Consider the following 20,430-nt stretch of genomic DNA (forward strand, 5'->3'; position numbering starts at 1 on the left):
ATACGTGATGAGCAAGATAAAGCAAACTCTTTAGCAGTCTGTCTCTTCTTTTTGGACAAGCAATTCCTGAGTTACAACACACGGGAGAAGATAATCGCCACTTCCTAAGATGGCCGTTCTTTAAAACGATGACTTGTTAACATAATTCTTATGCTGGTTTCCAACAGAACCAAGACTTATACCGTGTATCCAGTGCTGTTCCAGTGTCTGTTCCAGTCCTTTCACTACTGATTTTTGACACTGTTTGGGCAAGTTCAACCTAATTTGACAGAGGTAAGACTTTCAAATATATCCAGCCCCCAAAACATTAGTTAGCAACTGTGTCAAATAGAGACAATTACTTACATTCTGGAAGAAGGTCGGTTTCATCCCATTGTGTATTTATCCTGAAAGTCAGGAACCAGCCAAGCATCTCACTGCATCCACCCAGCATCCAATGGGCATGCTAGCTACAAGAGGAAAGGTGAGAAGAAGCATTAGAAGAACATCAGGTACAAGCTCTCAGGAAATCATATTCCAGTAGACTAGATAGACTATTTTACAGAATATTGTAGAATATACTGAATATTTATATAATATTTAGAATATTATATAGAATATATTACAAATACAGTTAGAATATCCTATAAAATATTATTGAAATTTTATTTGTAAGAACTTCCTCCTCCTACTTTATCAACACCTTGACTTCTCTGGAGCTCTTCCCCAGTTAGAGCAAGAGAGAAGCAAGGGTCCATCATATGAATAAAAACTTGTTTTATTTTTTCTTTCTTTCTCCTTTAAATTTCATTTTTATTTTTGTTATTCTCTCTTTTCCCCAGGTTATTTAAGATGACAGCAGCCTCTTGCCTCATGTGCTGTAGAACTAAAACTATTTTCAGAAGCAGTAGACTCAAGGAGTGAGAAATAACATCTATAAAACTTGTCCAGTTGGGTTACTTGATCTGTGTAATACTTCAAGACACCTATTATTACAGACTTACTGGACTTCCTCAGTCTCCTTGAACATTACACACTTGCTATCTTTTTTCTCGATAAGAAAACCGACAGTATAACCTTAGCAGCATTTTTTCTTCCCCCCTTGAGATGTGTATCCTTATAGATTGTACTTTGTGATCCTCTTGATTCAGAAGTGTTCCTGACTAAATGCTATTGAATCTTGTCGCTACAATGCTACTCCCCCACCGTATGTATCTTCTATACAGATCACAGCCCTTTTCTCACTTCCTGCACAAAAGCTTCCAGAGAATGAATGCATGGAAGGGCCGTGACATCTCCCTCAGCAGTTGTTGTGTTCCCTTTCTTTTAGCCCATGGAAGGCTGCAGCAACCACAGCTGATAAAGGACAGAGAAAAAATGTCTCACAGAATAAAGCGACAATGCAGCAAATATAACTCTCGTGTGACAGAAAGAATGTGTTACAGCTGGAAGGAGATAGCTTTGTGTGATGCCTGAGGTCAGACTGGACGGTCATAAAGGCTCCTGCTGGCTTTCCAACCCACCCACCAGAGACACTGCAGAGGAAGAGAGGGAGCAGAGGAACCTCGCTGTGTCTGGTCCCAGTGCTCCAGCACATGAGTGGGGAGAAGCTAAGATGGCTACAGGGGCCACCCAGTCTAAATATGCACTTTTGCAAGTCACATCAGGGAAAAGAAGAATGATCAGAGCCAGAAATATGGATGCTTCTTGAATTACTGAAAAGAATATCAATCAAAAACCCAAATGGTTCCATCTCAGTTCACTATGTCCAAATTCATTTGTTTGTATAATTATTGCTATCATTTAGATGAACATTCCCTCAAAAAAAAAAAACCACAGTGCTAAGAGAAAATTGTTGGTCCTGCAGCTGTGATGAGGGAAGGAAGGAGACCCGACAGTGCTCTTGCAGAAGTTCAGACCGCCTGAACTTGCCTCGGTCATCTTTTCTCATGGTGGTAACAACACACAGGTTGCAGTTTTGTCTTTACTGACACTGTCATTTCAGATGTACAGTCCTGAAAGCAAGAGAAGGGACCAGGAAAAGAGGGAAGGAAAGAGAAAAGAAAATACTATCTGACAAACACTACCTAGTCCCTCATGCCTCTGCAAAATTTGCATGACTTGTCAAGGAAGTCACCAACCTGACCAAAACATTCCCACTGCCGGCTGGCATGGAAAAAGTGCTGAGCCTTGGACGCAACCTCTCGGATAGCCTCTCACAGGGGACTTCTCATGCCTACAGCACTTGGCCAGTTGATTTGGGTTTGTTTTCAACTAGCAGTCTTTCTTTTATCTGAGCAAACTTTAGATGAAATTTGAGTTGAGCGTGTTTCTGCTAACCAGTGATAGTAAAATGGACAAGAAAACGGTGGTTTCATGATTATCAGCATTACACAGGCTACTTTTCCATGGGTCTCTGACAGAACTGAGATGACATTGCAGCCTTCCCTCCAAGAGGGCATGAATTTACCTGGGCACGTTTTTGTGTGCATTGATAGCAGCAAAGTTGTCTGGCGTCTGCCCTGCTGTCACACTAAGCAGATTCAAAGGCTCCCAGAGAAGGAGTTGACAGACAGATGAATGGACATCTAGCATAATTACAGAAACCAGATTTCTTTAGCAAATCATCATAAAACTAGTTAATAAAGGATATAAGAACATTTCTCTCTAAATTATATCTGCCACTTAAATAGAGCTAACCTGCTAAATTGTCATGGCTTTCATATATAGTTCTCTCTGCCACTATGAGACTGATGAGCCTTTTAATACAAACTTTTCTCATTATCAGGGTGATTCCTCAACATTTGATGGCCTCTCCTTCTGGCTAATTAAATGGTCAAAAATATTCTGACTAATCTGTGTTTAACCAACCAAAAGCACTTCATTAGAAACTTCTCCCCTTCCAAGAAATTTCACCAAATCTAAAATGGGCTTTTGATGGGAATTTGCCTGATAATCAAGGAAATTTCATTTCTTCCCCTACCCTCCCTCCTCCATCTGAGCACTCTGCGTGCTTCAGATTCTGGATCCCAAAGCAGTCTGATGGAGAGACATGGGGAGCAGCATGAGAGGCACAAATCCAGGGGCATACTGGGGGACCAAGAAAGGGAGCCTGGACAGTCCCGGGTGGCCAGACTGCTCAGGGAAGCCAAACTGGGGCCTCCTGTAGCTCACTGGTGAAGCCGTGATGTTCAGTTATGGGCTCTCACATATGCACTGCGTATTTTTCAGATATAATAAAACTGTGGATAAATTGAAGATGGACCTGCCAGGGCAAAACTTTTAAATTAGATGCAAGGATCCTACACTTTTGAAATGTGTCTGCTGATTTAGGTGGCCTTCAGTTTTGAGTTCCCATTTCTCAGACAGTACCTGTTTCTTCAGGTATCAGGCTTTCAGGTTTTTTTTACTTGTTTGTTTGTTTTCAGGTATTTTTCAGGTCCTCAAAACATTCTGCAGCTTCTCTGTGAGTCAAAACTCTCAGTGGGATCCAGCGTCACAAGCCCAAACTAGAAGCAGCCAGAAATCACCTGCCACACTGTAGGGGAAGTTGGTTCTGCTCTATGGTTAGGTAATTGAAAGTGGCTCACTATTTCCTGAGCAATTAGGAAGAATGAATATGAATTCTTAACACCCTCAAATAAAAACTCTACGTCATTCTTTTTGGTTTTATTTTGTGATGCTTTCCTGTGAGAGAGGAGACTTTAGCTTAAGGGGAAAAAATCAGAACAATTTTACTAAAATGTTATTCTGGTATTTGATGTCTTAATTAAAAGGTATCAGGGGTAACTAAAATAAATGCACTATAGAAATGACATACTTTGCACACCACAGACAGAATGAGAATATAGGACCACGTTATGGTCTCCTAACAGTTAATATCACTTTTATTTTCTTGTTTTTAGACTAATTGTTCACGATTTACTTTCATGCAAGACCATAATCACATTCATATTTTGCAGCACTTTCTACTTCTTTCCAAGAAATAAGTGTAACACTGGACATGAATTCCAGGCAGAGGTCTCCTCTGCCATTCCTCAAAGAAAATGAAGTGGCTCTAGTCATACACTGACTGTGTGGCACTGGCAACTGTAAATAGTGAACACTTATGAACAAGATTATTTCCAAAGCATAAGATCATTAATCTAAACTTAATTCTAATTAATCTGAGTTCTTTTGATTGTTTAGTCTATTAGCTGTTGGGAAGTTGTAGTTGTTTTTCTAGTTTTTCTCCTATAGCAAGCCAAAGACTTGCTTGAAAAGGAGACACAAGAAAGTCAAACTGAGTTTCTGAGAGAATTCTGGACTTATAGAGGAATACCAGGTATGGAAAACTCAAGAAAATTACAGGACATGCCAACACTATGCTTCTGTATTGTCTGTTTACTCCGCCTCCTGTCTAGTGATATAAAGAAAACCAGAATCAAGCTCTGAGAGTTTTATTTCAATAGAAATAAATGAAGAATTTGATATTATTTGTTAATGACTTCCGTCTTTCAATTCTATGTCTGTCCAAAATTACATCACTTTCTTAAATGTTTTTGTGTTGCAACAGTTATTGCAAATACACATAATATAAAAGCAATATAAGGAAAATATGTTGATACGTCTAAGCACCATTGAGTCCTCTATCTTCCTTTAGAAAGACAGAAAAAATAAAAATAATGTATAGTCTAGTAGTAAGCAGAGTGTTTAGGTGATCATTAGAGACCATGTAGAGATTGACAGCATAAACACACTTTAAACTTAAACTTTTCCCTTAACTTTAAAGTGTTCTGTACATTACAGAACTTGGTGTATGACAGAGTAGGAGTAATTTTAAGTAGGTTTCAGCTGTTCAACAGTTCTGTTTGTCAGTATTTAGCCACTACAGAATGGAAAAGAATGAAATATGGTTTAATTAGTACTGTCAAATAATAGGTACTAAAATTAACTTGGCAGGAGGGATAAAGTAAACAAATCTTAGCCTTTTGTCTCTCTTTATGATCAACATCTCAAATACCAAAGTTATTTGACCTCTTAAGAGATGTGTAAAACTACACCACCAGGGCTCCTATATAGTAGCTTATTGTCTCAGGCACCACAGGAAGAAAGACAAAGCAGCAGTAATGTGCTTTAATTAGGCCACAACTTGATTAACTTTGCACATTGGGGATCTCTTCCGGCACTCACCGGTCGAGTGCAGAGCCTGCTCGTTCGTACCATCCGAAGAAAGGCTGCCTGGCTCTTCTCCGAGCTCCTAACCCAGCCTGGCCACACCACCAGGAGCTGGCTGCTGGGGCTTCCAACCTGTGCCCCAGCAGGCAGGAGCAATGGGTACCTTGAATGGATAAATATCCCATACGACAACATGAATATGACCCTATCTAGATCACACTCCACCACCCTCGGAGAAAAACACTGGAAGAAGACCCAGTGCTTAATCCCATTTATAAAACCACTGAAGTTATCTCCACAGACTAGGCTAGTGGCATCCCTTTCAAAAATGCTGAAATAAGTATCAGCTTGTTGTTCAGGGTAATTAAAGATACACAGGTTTGAGTTGTTTTTCTGGGGGCTGGAGGGAGGGAGAAGAGTAAAAGACGTAACACCTGTTTCTCTTCTAGAATCAGATCAGATATGAGGGTGTTTCCAGAAGAGGGGGAGCCAGGGCTGCAGTGAGGGAGCTTTTGCTTTTCATTCAAGCGTTCCACTCTGTTTTTCGTTCTGCTGTTGCCTCTTCCTTTGCCTGTTATAAATATTTCATTTTTATCCCATTTAAAGTGATACTCGAAGTGCTATGTTTTGCAATGCTAAGCTGCAATGTTTGATCTTGCAGGAATGCTGCCTTCTGCCTCACTGAAATTCTGAGACAGTCGAGCTACAGCCATGAAATTCTTCATGTTACCAGAAAGGCATTTCCCATTGGAATATCTGAGAACAGTAATGCTCAGCGTGTTCAAATCATCCTTTTATTTAACTGTTCAAATATGACTATAAAAGACTCGTATTCAGCACTTCCATTCCATATCGTATCACATTGGCAGGGCAACAACTGTAAACACAGTAATGATCCTCCTCCTGTGATCGCAGTGCTCTGCCAAAGCTAAGGTTTTGCAATGACCATATGCATTCCAAATCAGCACGCTTTCAAAAGAATAGCAGCAGATTTCAAAACATGCCCAGCTGCCCCGGCATGTTCGCAAAATGAGCACGAGCATTATGCAGTTGATCTGAGACTGCAAAATAAATTCCTTTTCATATACTCTGATGTGCTTCATTCGGAAAGTTTACTTTGCTCTTCTACATCATCCCATTCACACACAGACACGCATCCCATACATTGCTCCCCCTTCCACCCCTCGTGACATTTACTCTCTCTGCTCTGTACAGACATCTATACACCCTCTGTGATGTTTACAAACTCAGAAATGCTGCATGCATTTGCTGTTAGACTGCATGCTCTTTGCAGGCAACATCAACCCACGATCCAAGTACAACGCAGCAAGCATGACTGTCTCCTGGTGTTCCTGATACGGAGCGATCATTCTTTGTGCACTGAGTGCTGAGTACAACCTGAACATACCCACAGCCGTGTTCAGCCATGAGCCCTGATGACTGCATTTCTGCAGGAGAAGAGGCATCTCTTCCATGTTCTCCTCTTTCCAATGTGCAAAAAAAAAAAAAAAAAAAAAAAAAAAAAAAGCCTTTCCTTTACAGCAATCTCTGCAGAATTTCAGGAGAAGCTGCAGAATCTTCTACAGCAAATTCTCTGTGCGACCCAAAAAAGGGTTGCCTTTTCCATTTATTTTTCTTTAAGGAAGAAATATGTACTTGAAATACTACATATAATTTAGCCAGAGCAAAATATAGCATATACAATGATGTAAGCCTTGATTTGTTTTTCTTTTCCAGTCTATTACCTCAATCAACATAGCTGGAGAAGGTACAAGAGTAAATCAGGTTGTGGAAATGATCCTTGAATTAAGTTGAGAGGGAAGAGAATTCATAGCATTGTCATTTGGGCACACAGAAGAAACTGAGTTATTAGGCTAGCCTTCTCTATTAAACCTCTGCATTAGAAAGGTCTGATTTCTTGTAAGTCATTTCATAAATACATTATTATCTATCAACAGGCAAAGCAAACAAACAAACAGACAAAAACCCTGTGACTATCTACATTATCTACACTTCAGCTGGATTCTGGAGGGCAATGTGAATAGAAAATGGATCAGCTGACAGACTTAATACATCAAAGGAATTAAAAGAAGCACCTGGTAGCAAATGTGTGTTTTACAGCTACTTTCTGATCTACTCTAGACAATACCAATGGTTGAATTCACTGTTTAGGGAAAAATCCAGAGTTTGCAACATATCCTGGGATGGGAATGTGATTGCTTTTATTATCCCTACCTGTTTCCCTGCTACGTGTCAGGAATATCACTGCACAGTTTTGTGCACTCGCTTCAGAGTCACTCCTGCCAAAATGCAAGTATCTCCAGTTTCTGAGGAGTAGAAAAGTTTCCATTCAGCTGTCCTCAAGGCCTCAGAGACACTGGGTTTTTACATTGCATCTCTGGTAGATGCAATTGGAAACACTGAGGTTTCCAGCTCCGTGCTTTATGTAATGTATATGTACATTCATAGGCAGACAATTAAACTCAGACTGAATGTAATTGTACTAGAAAATCCATATAAATTGTTCACAGGATAATAGATTATTTCAGAACACAATATCCAGACAGCAATTCCATTTCACTTCTGCTGAGATCATTCTACATCTACCTCTAATGCTCGTCGCGGGGACTTTCCCCATAGCCATTAAAGGTTGTGCCTACAACAGGGTTTTGGTCTTGTCCTTGCTTCGTTCATCTGGGCCTTGCTAGAGATTATTCTGGGGTGCAGCTGTGTCAGTGACACCAGAACAGGGGGTGGCTCTGTGTGCCTGTGCAATGCGATTGCACTGGTGGCTGCTGCTGGGAGCAAGGGAAAACATGCGTTTCAGGTGCCTTTTAATATTGATGACAAACAACACAATCCTCTCTACTGCACCTGCAGGATGCCCCACACACGGGGCGACACCAAGGAAGTAGTTTGGAAGTGGAGCTTTGCACAATGAGCCCCACACACAACGTACCAGATCCCTCAGAAACCAGCAAGCACAAACCTGGCCCACGCTGCAGCCGCGGGACCAGGTCCCCAGTGCCTGCAGAAAGGGAAAACGCACAGCCTCATTCCCACAGGGAGCTTCCAGGAGCTGAATTCAAGCAGGGAAAGTCGTCAGTGTCTACGCGCAAGTGTGTTTGCCAAATGAGACGTGCGAATGCAGCAGCAGTAAGGGACACAAGTTAAGTTTTGTCTCCTCTAGTTGATGAATCTGTCAAGAGCTGCTGTGGAGGAACCGTAAGCATTGTCCCAGCGGTCATCTGGGGGCACTGTAATTACAGTACAACAGCGTCTGCTTCTTGGGGAGCGCCTAATTACTGTGCGCCAAAACCAGATTGAACTCAAATTTGCTTCCATCTCTTTCTAACCTTATTATGAATTGATATCTGAAATCCAGATCATTAACAAGAACCAGTAGACAGCATTATCAGACCTAAGTTCCTTCATTTGTACTAGGCTCTACCATACTCCTACTTTTGAAAGCTGCCTTTTCCCAGAAATTATCACAGTCATCTCTACTAAACCACAGCATCCCTCTGCACGACGGAAATAATTACATTTCTCACCAAAGCATCACCTGTGGAGAGCGCGGCCGAACGAGCTTCCCATTGCTGCAGGAGTGGCAGGAGATGCTTGGGCATGCCTGAGGGGCGGGACAGACCACGCGCACAGAAAGGACAAGTCCTTCTTTCACACGTTTCTCAAATTCTGCCATTCCTACATGGTTTCTGAGGATGAAAAGTCATCTTCTCAAGTGATTCATTTAATGTTGCTTGCAGGGCTATCGCAGTGGAGCTGGGGGCTGCCCCATGTCTAGGCAGGCAGCCTCCTGCCAGCCGTAGTTCTCATTTCCAGGCGATCGAGCGGTGAGTAACCCTGTGCTCGTGGTAGACCAGGGAGCAGAAAAACCTCTGCATGCTGTTCCTTTTGACTGTGGTAATACCACTTATTTCTCAGCCAGAAACGCGATGGCTACCATACAAGCGAGGTTAAAGAAATGCTCCTACACGCTTCACAAAAAATCTACGAAAAGGTAAATTTTAGAAGCAAACCTGTTTGTTAAGATGAAAGTTGCCTGAACCTGTTTGTGGACAGGCTTCGTGTAAAGCACTGCCCTGACAACCCTCCCACGGCTGCATAAAGCGCTTCTCGTATCTATCAGTGAGTGACTAGACATGGTGAGCCCCCACACCCACAGCTGATCACTTGCGGTAGACTGTAGAATTGGGAACCGAGGTGGGCCACTGCGCCCACAGATCACTGGGAGAAGATAAGGAATTAAGTTCCCTTCCAGGCCCCTTGTCTTCTTCCCTTGCTGTTTTCTGTCCACTGTCTCCATATCTTTAGCTGTTTTACATTGATTTTTCTCTTCTACGAGTACAAATAACATAATTATTTGTCCATTTCTTTGCTACTTCTACGCATAGCTACTTGGTTTCATCAAGAGAAGAATACTGTAGGGCTAAGAAGGGCTTGCCTACTTTTAAATAGCATCCAATGGATAAAATTTCTGTTTGGGTTAATAAGGCTGGGGGGTGCGAGTACCACAAAAAACACCAGTTCCCGTCTCTCAGTCAAACTGCAATCATGACGTGTCAAACCCCTCGTTCTGCTTTCAGAGTTCAGGGCACTGACGGTGCCAAATTCAGCACAGCCCAACCTTCAGCAATCTTCATCTTTAAGGAACGTGACAGGTGAACATTTTAAATATGCAGTTTGACCTTGCACAAGAACAAAGGTGAGAGAGGTAAAATGTAATAATTTAAGAGATTTTTCTTTCAAGGACTGTATCCTGTCTCATAAATCTGTATGTACTAATAAGACTCATATATCACTCAGAGTGCAGTGTACATGACAATTAACTGAATTTTTTTCTTTTGAAAGAGAATTACGCTTTCAAAAGCCTGTGGATAACCTCTGTTCATCCACACTAAAGAAATTACATAGCTAGTGGTATGTTTTTCATTACTATTTCATTAAAATCCTTTAGCTTTAACTGGAAAGGAACAGCACTGAAGGTGAAAGCTTAGTTTTATCTCCACATCTGTTCTTCGTAAAAAGGAGCTAGCAGAGGGTGCAGCAAGGATGCTGGCTGTGGGAGTAAAGAGGTTACAAGGAAAAGGCTTTTTTTTGAGGTGCAGTAGCTAGTCCAGCCATGAGCTGGATAAGACCATCAATGCATTTCAAAATCTTTATAAAAGAGCTTGCCCTCAAAATTACCCTTGAATGTCATGACCTTCACAACATGCACATAAGTAGCTGAAAACTACCTTATTCCTAACTAATTGCTCTGGCAACTATAACTATGTAGCTTTTCCCTTTTGTTCTCTTTTAGCTGCTGCTGAGATGAATTTACACGCATAATAAAATAGGAAAATGTATCTGCAATGTAAAAAGGTTGCATATGTTGATTTTAATTTATTTCACCCAACTGTTTTTTCTAAAGTAAGCTTTTCTGAAATAGTTCTTTGAATGAGTGAATTATAAATATATTATTACATAATATTCACTATGTGGTATGCATTGTATTTTACTTTTATGATAACAAGTAAAATATACTTAAAATAAGCACAAATATTTTCCACAAATTATTCTATGGATAGCTCTGTGGGTACTCAATGTGTACTATGCTGCTCCTCAGATTCCTAGGAAGATGTATCTTATATATATATCTGTATAACTGAGCACGTCTATATAGTTATACTTCCTTTCTAAAGAAGACATCAAAATCATTGCATTGCTTCTATCACTCTAGCAATTTCCATTGTGGAACCCCCAGTTAAATGAAAGACAAGGTTATGACTTCCTACCTGAAACAAGGTGAGCCATTAGTCTGAAGTGTTAGGACCTGACTTTGCATCTTCTGAAGACAACATGGATGCGCACACTGAAAACTCACATTCACCCCTGAGTACTTCAATGACCATGAAGAGCTACATGATTTACCCGATTACCCCCATTTATTTGGCTCTGTGTTGATTGTATGTATGCAGCTTACATCTTTCCAGAGTATTGATAGTGTTAACGGTACTCACCCCCCCTACACACACACACCACTGCCAAAAAAAAAAAAAAGACGTGTCTTTCTGCTGTAAATGGAGGCACACAGCAATACAGGATGACAAAAATGCAACCCGTGAATCTGTTCAAGGGCAGCAGCATCATTTATAAGGCGGCGAGCTCAGCCCTGGATGTCCATGCTGCACTCTGCCATATGGTGGGTGCAAATGTCAGCAGGAGCTACTGCATGTTCCCAGGAAAGGCTGCAGCTAGCTGCCCTCTGCTAACATTTACAAAGGGATGACTGTGCTGCCCTCCAGCATCTCGTGCTTCAGTTCCCTGGGACACCGCCTGAGCTACCGCGCAGCAACGGCCCAGCGCTGTGCTCCAGTGACCAGGCTGGCACAAAGAGAAGGTGGCACTGTTTGCATATCCACATCGCCGTTGGCGCACATACAGAGTGGTAAGAGCTTGTGAGTATCTCTGCTGAACCAGAGGGGTGCTGGGGGAACGCGCAGTCAAAAGCGTGCGACAACATTAAGTGAATTTATGAGCTGTAAATGGAATTGAATCAACATGAAATTGCACAGCTGATCGTTTCCATGCTCCTTAGTACCCCGTTTGTTTGTTTTTTTAATACTATTTTTATATGAAGTTTGGTTATTCATTTTGTTGAACTATTTTTGTTTTATAACATACCCATATTATACCCAGAGATTGTATATGAAGTAAGTCAGAAACACGTATTAGCCCATAGATTTTTGCAATCAAAGTGACTTTTAACAAGACACTACTAATAAATTAAAATTGTGTGAATGTTCTGAACTTCCAGACAACAGCAATATCTGTTTTTCTTTCTCTTCTCTCTGTATTAAGGCTCTGAGCTGATGTGGCATCACTGTGGCAGCCTGGGAATAATAACGTACGAAGCAGAGAAACCACTGCCCCAGCCTGTTTGCTGCACGAGCCAGGCACAGGAGCACACAAGGCATGCCTCAGACAGAGGGCTAGCAAGCCTACTGGTCTACAGAAAGATCAATAAGCAGAGAAAATATCAAGAAAAGTGAGTATCTCTTGGGGGGGGGGGGGGCGGGGAATGGGTGGCAGGTAACGTAAGCTAAGTACTAGGCTTGTGATTTTAATTGAGTGTGACTATTATTCACACCTAAATGCAGGTCATCACCAGAATATGTTGGTGAGGGTTTTGGGTTCAGTAGGTTACAGCAGCCCAGGTCCATTTATCCAACCAATTGGTCACATTTGATTATTTTAACTACTTTAAATCTGCAATAGGACTTCAAAACAAGCATTTCTAGTACTACAGGCTAACAGGAGAAATCCACTCAGGACTGCCTCCTTCCCCTGCCCCTGCACATCCCCACACACCCCTGCTGGGGACCATCTCTCTCTTCCCACTCATTTGTTTTAAGCCGGGATGTTCTCTGCCTCTCAGGCTTTGCTTCTCTCACCTCTGCAGGTGCTTAGTGACAACTTCAGTCCTCTGAATCTCTCCCTAGGCCTTCACAGTACAAATCTCTCGCTTTTGTCTAGATGAAACCCCTGGAGCTTTCCTCAGAGGCAAGGAGAAGCTGTAGCACGAAGCAGATACACTGTTAAACACAATTGAAAAAAAAACATACAAGGGAAAAAGGAGTCAAGAACATGAAGGAAACATCAGTGCATTTCTGCTGCTTACTTTGTGATCTCGTCAAAGCCTGTCCTGAATTCTGGTCAGAGCCCAGCTGACTTGCTTTTTGCACAGCAATTTGTTTTAAATTGGGCATAGTGAGCCAGTTCGGGGCATAGTGAGCCAACTCTGGGCATTTATGGATGCGCACAGCTCTCGCAATGTGCTGGAACAGCACAGGGGGTGGAAGGCTTGCTGGGGAGACAGCCAAGGCACAGGAGGCATCCCAAGCAAGTCAGAAAAATGCGGCTAATGACTTGCTATGATGGGAACATTCATCTCCTTTTCCAAGAATTCATTGTGAGCATCACTCTCAGCCCCAAGGGTATCTTTACCTGGAACCCACAATAAATTCAGGCTGAATGCAAGCTCCTGTTTGAAAACAGATGCATTTCAGACACGAGTTATAAGCCTAGTCTCAAGGCTGAAAACTGAGGTAGTGATAATGTCAAGTGATAATTCTGAATGGGCAAAGGGTTCCTGTGAGTGCTGTTGGCTTCTGTTTACTTCTGAACACCCTTTGCTCCCTCTGAAAGAAATGTGAATTGGGTATGTTCAAATCACGTAGGACCTGGCATTTCCTCACATACAAGTGTCTACATACATCTCTCAAATCAGGGCTGGCTGCAGGACCTCCTTAAAAGATGTATTTTCAAATTACTTCAGGACACAGCTGAACACCAAACATTTAAAGTTATTACAACTGCATAATGGCCTGGGTGGAAACCATGTCATTGTAAGAAATTCTCAAGGAGTTTCAAAAGATATGTTTTACTCACATATTTTTTTTTCCAGCAATGATTCATTTTCCCTGAAAAAATAATTCTAATTTACACTTGGCTCTATTTGGAATTATTAGAATTATTATTGGAATTATTAGAAAGTCATCCCCTATTATTTTCAGTGGTTCATCATCTCTCTCCCTCCCTCATCTCTTCCTCTGTACTTGGTGAAGTTTCCCATCATTTTGGGAGTACCAGTATTTGTCATGATTTCTTTCCCTGCAGCTAGACACCCCTGATGTATCGCTTTCCCCCTTTTTGAGTATTCAAGGAAAAAAACAGCTATCCCACCCTTTCTGTCTTCCATAAGAACATTTTGGTTTTCCTCATTTCTCTTGTGGAGGGGATTAAACTATTTGGAAACCTACCACAGGCATCTCAGAAAACACTTCCTGCCAGAGAAGAGTTTCAGAATAAAACACAGCAGAGACCTTGGGCTGCTGTTTTTTGTCTAACCACAGCGCAGACACCTCCCAGCTCCCACAGCCTTGGGGAAAGCCTGGTGCCACCAACAGGAGACACCGTGAGTCTCATTCCATCCACCCCCATTTCCCAAATCCCGGTGTGCACCATGCCCTCCTGGGGTGCTTCCCAGGCCCCTACCCTTCGCTTAGGTAGGCGTATGAAGCCAGCAAGAATCTGGGCTTAACAAATGAGCTTTTGAAAACATTTCATAGATCATCAGAGAGAAAGAGGAATGAGAGAGGGAGATTTGTTAGCTCGTGTGCTCCGTGTTACCAAGTAACCCTGTCACAGCTTTCTGACCTAAGGAGGAAGCTCTGCAGTCTTTTATTTTTTTCACTCATTGCATCAATCATGTCTCGGAAGATTAAATTTTAATGAAAACCAGCGTCTAAAAAAGAAAAGTCTGAATAATAGAGTAAATAGAGTAAAAGGCTGAGCTGCTTTTATCCAGGGATACGATACAGGTTGTCAACCACGAGGAACACCGAACGCAGCGGCCGGCAAGCGGGCACTGCTGGGGGTGGCAGATGGGAGGTGGGCAGCAGGGGGAGGCGGCAGAGCCCAGCTCTGTGGCCCGGTCCTGAGGATTCAGACAGGGACACCCTGTGCTTTTCAGCTGGTCACGTACACCTGTGACCCGAGTATGTCTTCGGGTGAGCGGGATTGTTTCTATAACGAGGAAATTTCTTCCTCCACTCCCAGCATGCCAAATGTCCTCACACATGTGAGCTTTACGCTGTGTGTCCAGAAACTAATGACAGTGGTCTCCTGCAAGCTAAGTCTCACCAAACTGAGCCTGGAAGGGGCCACCTGAAATCTGGAGATAAAAAACTCCATGTCACGGAAGTCAGCGAAAGATTTCCATGGGAACAGCAAAAAGGTGCTAAAGTCTATTTCTGTTAACAGACATATACTTATTTTTTCTCCCATTTTTCTTTTCTTTTTTTTTTTTTCTTATTCCCTTTTGTTCTACCTCTCTCTGCTTCAAAGGCCACTACGACGTTCCCTCTGGCATATGACCGGTTTAGTCTATAGCTTTTCAATACTTGATGGGAGCTCCTAAAGCAAAGGAAATTTGGCTGTGGGATCTGATGGACATTTGCCCCATTAAATTTGCCCTTTGCCTTCAGGAGCACCTGGATTTTAATGCTTTAGTAAAACCCTAAATCCAAAGAACTCCCATGGCCGGTTGCATGCTGTGTACTGGGTGGGTTGGGAAGAGGAGGGGATTAGTTTCAGTGTGGACTCTGCAGGCATCAGGCTGTGTGCTGAAGTGTGGGATTTGATTGCCCTCATTACGGCAGTCGGTGGAGCTGCCTCTGATTATAGCCACAACATCACAAAGGCCTTTGTAAAACCCAGGGTTTGTTCCTATGATCTCCTGTGGTGGTAAATTATAGTATGAATACACAATGTGGCAGAAAGTAATAATCTTGAGTAATGTAGCTGATTTTATTGCTCTTTAATTTCATTAAGTGTATTCTTGTCAGGCAAGGGACAGGCTTTCAGCTTCTAGGAGCAGATGCTCACGTCCTAGAGCTAGACCCAAGATACTCATCACAGAGACAGAGGCCATTTGCACAGTCTGGACCCAAATGAGGAGCAATGTTGGCGTTTCTGGTTCAGAAAGGTTTCTGCTCCAGAAGAGATGGATGAAAGAAGACAGGTACTGGTTTATGGTCTGTGCCTTTCCTTTCTTCACAGACTGGCATCTCCTCTCACTCTGCTCACGCGTGCCCGTGGCGAGTGGTGGCATCAGGGCTCACCTGGCAGCCTCCGCTCTGCAGAACAGTGCAAGCAGGTACGACCAGTAACCAGCAGGCTGATCCCACAGCAACACGGACAAGGGAAGTTAAACCACTGCAGGGAAATGTGGGTTTACACCAAAATGACACTGAAGAGACCGATGCAGGAGCATAGAGTCAGCCCTTCTGCTGACTCCATGGCAAAACAGCTAGGAAAACAATGAAGCAAGAAGTAGTATTTCTTAAACTAATGAAACAAGGTTTGTCAAAGCTCATCTGTAGGCATGTAACTCCACTGTATTATTCAGAAGCACCTAGGTTCTCTGTCACACACAAAGACAGAGGAAGTCTGCAAGAATTTATAAAAATATATATTAGAATGAGGAGAATCTTCTTTTCATAAAGAGCAGCAAAGAATTTTGCTCCTAAAGGTGCCTCTGTCTGCTCTGGGTATTAGTATTAGGGTTGCATGTTTCATTCTCGGGACGTGCAGAAAAGGTTATGGCATGTCACACAGAGAAGTGTATCCCAATGCTGAATAGACTTCACTTTCCATGTGACTTTCTCCTCCCACCTCCCCCTTTTTTTTTCCATTAATTTTGTCTTCCAAGTTTACTAAAAACATTTGAAAGCCTTTGGGAAATTTAATCAAAGGTTCCTGATGAAACGCTGGAGAAGAGAAGCAGGTTTACTGATTATTTTTTAAGACGTATTTTCTGTCTTTCACAGCAAAGTCTGCATTGCACCATGAGGCACAGCGATGTACTCACAGGGTGAGACTTGTCAGCTAAGGATGAGACTGCAGCTCCACCCTGCCTGAGGGCACATTTCAGAGCAGCCATGACCTCCCCCAGCGGGGCTCGAGACCCCAACAGAGTTAGAGCTTTCTCATTTTTGACTGCTGACCCTGGGTGTGAGACACAGAGGAACCCCACGTCCAGGGCTCAGTGCAGGACTGAGGTTTCAATTATTCTTCTAACGGAGCACGAGAATCTTGCTCACGCTTGAAGTACCTCTCCTTGCTGCCTTGCCTTTCCTTGCCCTGGAGAGCAAGCACAGGGCTTTGCTCTGCCTTGGTGAATCTGAAATTTGGTGGAGTCTGATTAAAGCTGCTGTGGGGGATAAGATAGGGCAACAGCTACTGGGGGTTACTCGGAGGGTTTAGTACAGTAATGATATGGATATATTTAGTGTGTATCTAGTGTTCCTATCGCCATGTTCAGAGGTTTGGGGACATAAATTGGATAAATTATTCAAGTGTGATCGTCCTTTCTTTACTTGGAAGAATCTAGATTAAAAACTGTGATTATGGATAGGCATTAAGGTAATAATCTATTTGATTTCAGAGATGGAGTCATCTTGTACATTTTTATATATCACATAAATATTATATCAGGAAAAAAAATTGGGCTAAATTTGAAGAAGAAGATGAAAAAAACTAGCTGAAGGAGATTCTGAACTGCTAATATACATACGGGCATACACTTCCATCTCGTGAGCCCAGTGTGCTGATCTAGTCCAAACTGAATTCTGAAAGTAATACTAGTTTATACAAAATAGTGAGTCTGTAAATATTCACCATAGACGAAAAGGCTTTATTCAACTAAGTGATTAGGAGATTTTTTTCAGAGCTCTTTAATCTAATTTTGATGTGTTACATCCCATTAGTGGGTTCTTAGGGAATGAAACATTTTAAATATATAATACCAAATAAATTAGCTTCAGGTTTGACAAGCCATTGACTATATACAAGATAAAAAGTAAGTACTGAGAAGAATGAAAAAAAAAAAAAGCCTAAACTCCTTTATATATAGCTTAGTTATTACAGCAGTACTGGAGAAGGAAAGCAATAATTATAGTGGTTAATTCCCCTTAGAATAATACAGTGTAGTGAACTAATTTCTCATGTGTGTGCAGTATTGCTCTCTACTGGCTGCTGCCTGGGTGGAAAGAGGCAAAGCTCTTACAAAGAAGCCATCACATGGTCTATAAAATCCCAAATCTATCTGTAAGCAGACAAACTGGTCCCTAAGAGGGCTGACCACCCAGCAGCATCCAGCTGACTTCCAAAAGGGTTCCTGGATATCCAGCTCCTTTAATACAAAAATTAAATAGAGAATCAGGGGTGAAAATTTTAGGTCTTTGACAGATTTTTCAGTGGCTAGCAATCTAAGAGGAGACGGTGTGACATTACAGCAATAAGGATTTCACGCGGCATGAAACAGGAACGAACTGTATTATTGACATTAGTGAAAGGAAACCTCTTTGCCCACATGGAAGTTTGCCATTCAGTAATAAATACAACACAGTCCTAATTTCTGCTCCCCAGGTACAAATGTATAATTTATCTGAGAACTATGTCCGCCATCTAAAGCTCTTGGCATCATTATTTCAGCATTCCAGAAATCATTACTGAGTGGAAGAAACCTGTGAAGGAAACAGAAGATGTGGTGTAGATCCCAATTATGTTAAACATTGCTGCCTGCAAGTTTGTTCCCTCCAGGCCCCACAGGGTTTCCCAGTGATTTCTTAACCTCAGGGTTACCAAAATGTTCTGCTGCTAGAAATCAGTGGAGAACCTGCCCTTCTGATGTATGCATGTGGTTTGCACACAATCTTGTTAGAGACATACTTGTGACGAAATGTGCAGGGAGCAAAATACGTCTACTTTGTCTTTTTCTGCCACAACCCCACACACACTCTGGCTTCAGAGACAAAATGCTAAACGAACCACAATGTGTGCTCTGAAAAATGCAGATGAAGCCTTATGATAGTGATTGTCCTCAGAGAGGCCTGGAGGCTTACAAACCTGTTCCTGACTATAAAAGAGGAAAAAAAGAATCATATTCTGGGGCAGAGAGAATACTGTAAGATAGTCGTCAGTTTGAACACTTGCTAACTAATCTGAATTAGTTTCTGAATTAGTCTCATAGATATAGGAAAACTGTATGGAGAAAATCTGTATCTTTTCCCCTCTTGCACTATCCTTTTTGAAACAGAGACCAGAACTACCAACATGCAGGCAATATTCAAGACACAAGCTCACCGGTAGCATTCAGGAGCATAATGATGTTCTCTGCTTCCTAATTCAATCCTTGTAACTCCCAACTCTTCTTTTTCCTTTTTTTCCTCTTTTTTGATTGCTATGGAACAATGAATTTTTCAAAGAACTACCATTACCCCAAGGTCTTGTTCCCCAGCAATAGTGGTCAGCTCAGAGCTTATTATATATATGCAAAGATAAGATTCTCTCCCTCCACTCCCAGCTGCATCACTTCATCATTATTTATACTGAATATGCCTTGCTATTTTAATGACCACACTTGTTAGGCCTCATGCAATACTTCACAGTCAGCCCTCATCTTTTTGCACTCTGAAACTTATCAGCGTCAGCAAACTTTGCCATCTTACAAGTCATTCCTTCTCGGGATCATTTATAAGAGTGCTGAGCAGTACAGATCTCAACACACGACTCTGAGACTCCCTTCATGACCTCTGCTCGCTCTGCAAGTCAACCATATACACATACACGTTTTCCCCAACTTTCACACCCTTTTTTAATCCATAGAAGTACCTCCCCTTTCACTCTATGGCATCTCTATTTCCATCAGAGCTTTTGCTGAGCAACCTAATCGAAAGCCTTTCGGAGAACAGCGCTTACCAGTTGGGCTTTGGGGTATCTCAGGATTCAATGGAAATGGGATAAAGCCCCCTCAGACAGATCAAGGCTGGGTACAGGCATGTCACCCGGGCAGCTACCCCACCTCCTGTCCTCCACAGGGAGAACAATGGAGGCCCTTGACTGACAGACTGGAGTGGCAGTAGAAAAACCATCTTTGCTAGAGTTTTAAAGACTACCAATCATGATATTTCCTACTGTTGAAAAACAGTTTAAGGACCAGATGTGATCTGCCCCCAAAGGTTTAGTTAACTTGTGAGAGAAGATTGCCAAAACTCATCCATTCACACAACTTTACTTCAGATTTCTGTAGAGATGTGAGGGAATGGAGCTAAAAGATCTGGCAGTGTCACAGAAATTTTCGGAATATCTGCTTGGTGTCTACCAGAACATTTTCTCAGGCATGTAGAGTATTTAAATGTCAAAAGCGAAATGAACACTGATAGCAGTGAAGTGCAGCCAACATTCATGCTTCTTTTTTCATTGTTATTCTCATCAGCCAAAAAAATAAAAAATAAGAGAGAGAGAGAGAAAAGCCACTCATTTCCTACATGCTTCAACAGTTTACTTCTGTTTTTTATGAGCTGAAACTGGTACAAAACTAGACTTCCCAAATTAAAATTGCCAAAAATCAGAAATTAAAGATTTTAAAAGGTAGCATGAGAAAAAAACAACACTCTCCCTGAACACCTCAGAGAGTCCTGGTCTTGACTCTCATGGAGACCAAGGTGACCATTTTTGCTGTTTGATTTATTATGGTGTAACTCTCCCTCTAAAGCAAAGAAGGAAATCAAGTGGGTTCCTCCAAATGACAGATGACTGTGATGGCCTTTCTGGGAAGGGAAAGTTGTCTGTGAAGACAGATACAAGATCAAAAGTGAATGCCTCGTCTCAAGAGACAGAAAAAAATATGGTTATGGAAATGATGGAGCCAGTTCAAGAGAGGAC

At 42.0% G+C, this 20,430-nt stretch overlaps 1 protein-coding gene across 7 annotated transcripts in view; it reads right to left on the reverse strand.

The window, feature by feature from the left end:
- The window catches only part of LOC310902580 (uncharacterized protein), a 522,528-nt gene that overhangs the window by 114,387 nt on the left and 387,711 nt on the right, over positions 1 to 20,430 (reverse strand). For 6 of the 7 annotated variants that reach the window (XR_014586805.1, XR_014586806.1, XR_014586807.1 and 3 more), the window contains one exon: positions 346 to 449. Coding sequence is in view for 1 of the 7 variants with exons in the window: in XM_083844352.1 (XP_083700478.1) it covers positions 18,213 to 18,230 (18 nt within the window). In the remaining 6 variants the exon portion in view is untranslated. Of the gene's footprint in view, positions 1 to 345; positions 450 to 15,801; positions 18,231 to 20,430 lie in introns of those variants that run through there. The other variant, XM_083844352.1, reaches the window with a different exon arrangement.

The sequence above is a fragment of the Anser anser genome, assembly GCF_964211835.1.
Source record: "Anser anser genome assembly, chromosome: 7".
Classification (NCBI taxonomy): domain Eukaryota; kingdom Metazoa; phylum Chordata; class Aves; order Anseriformes; family Anatidae; genus Anser; species Anser anser.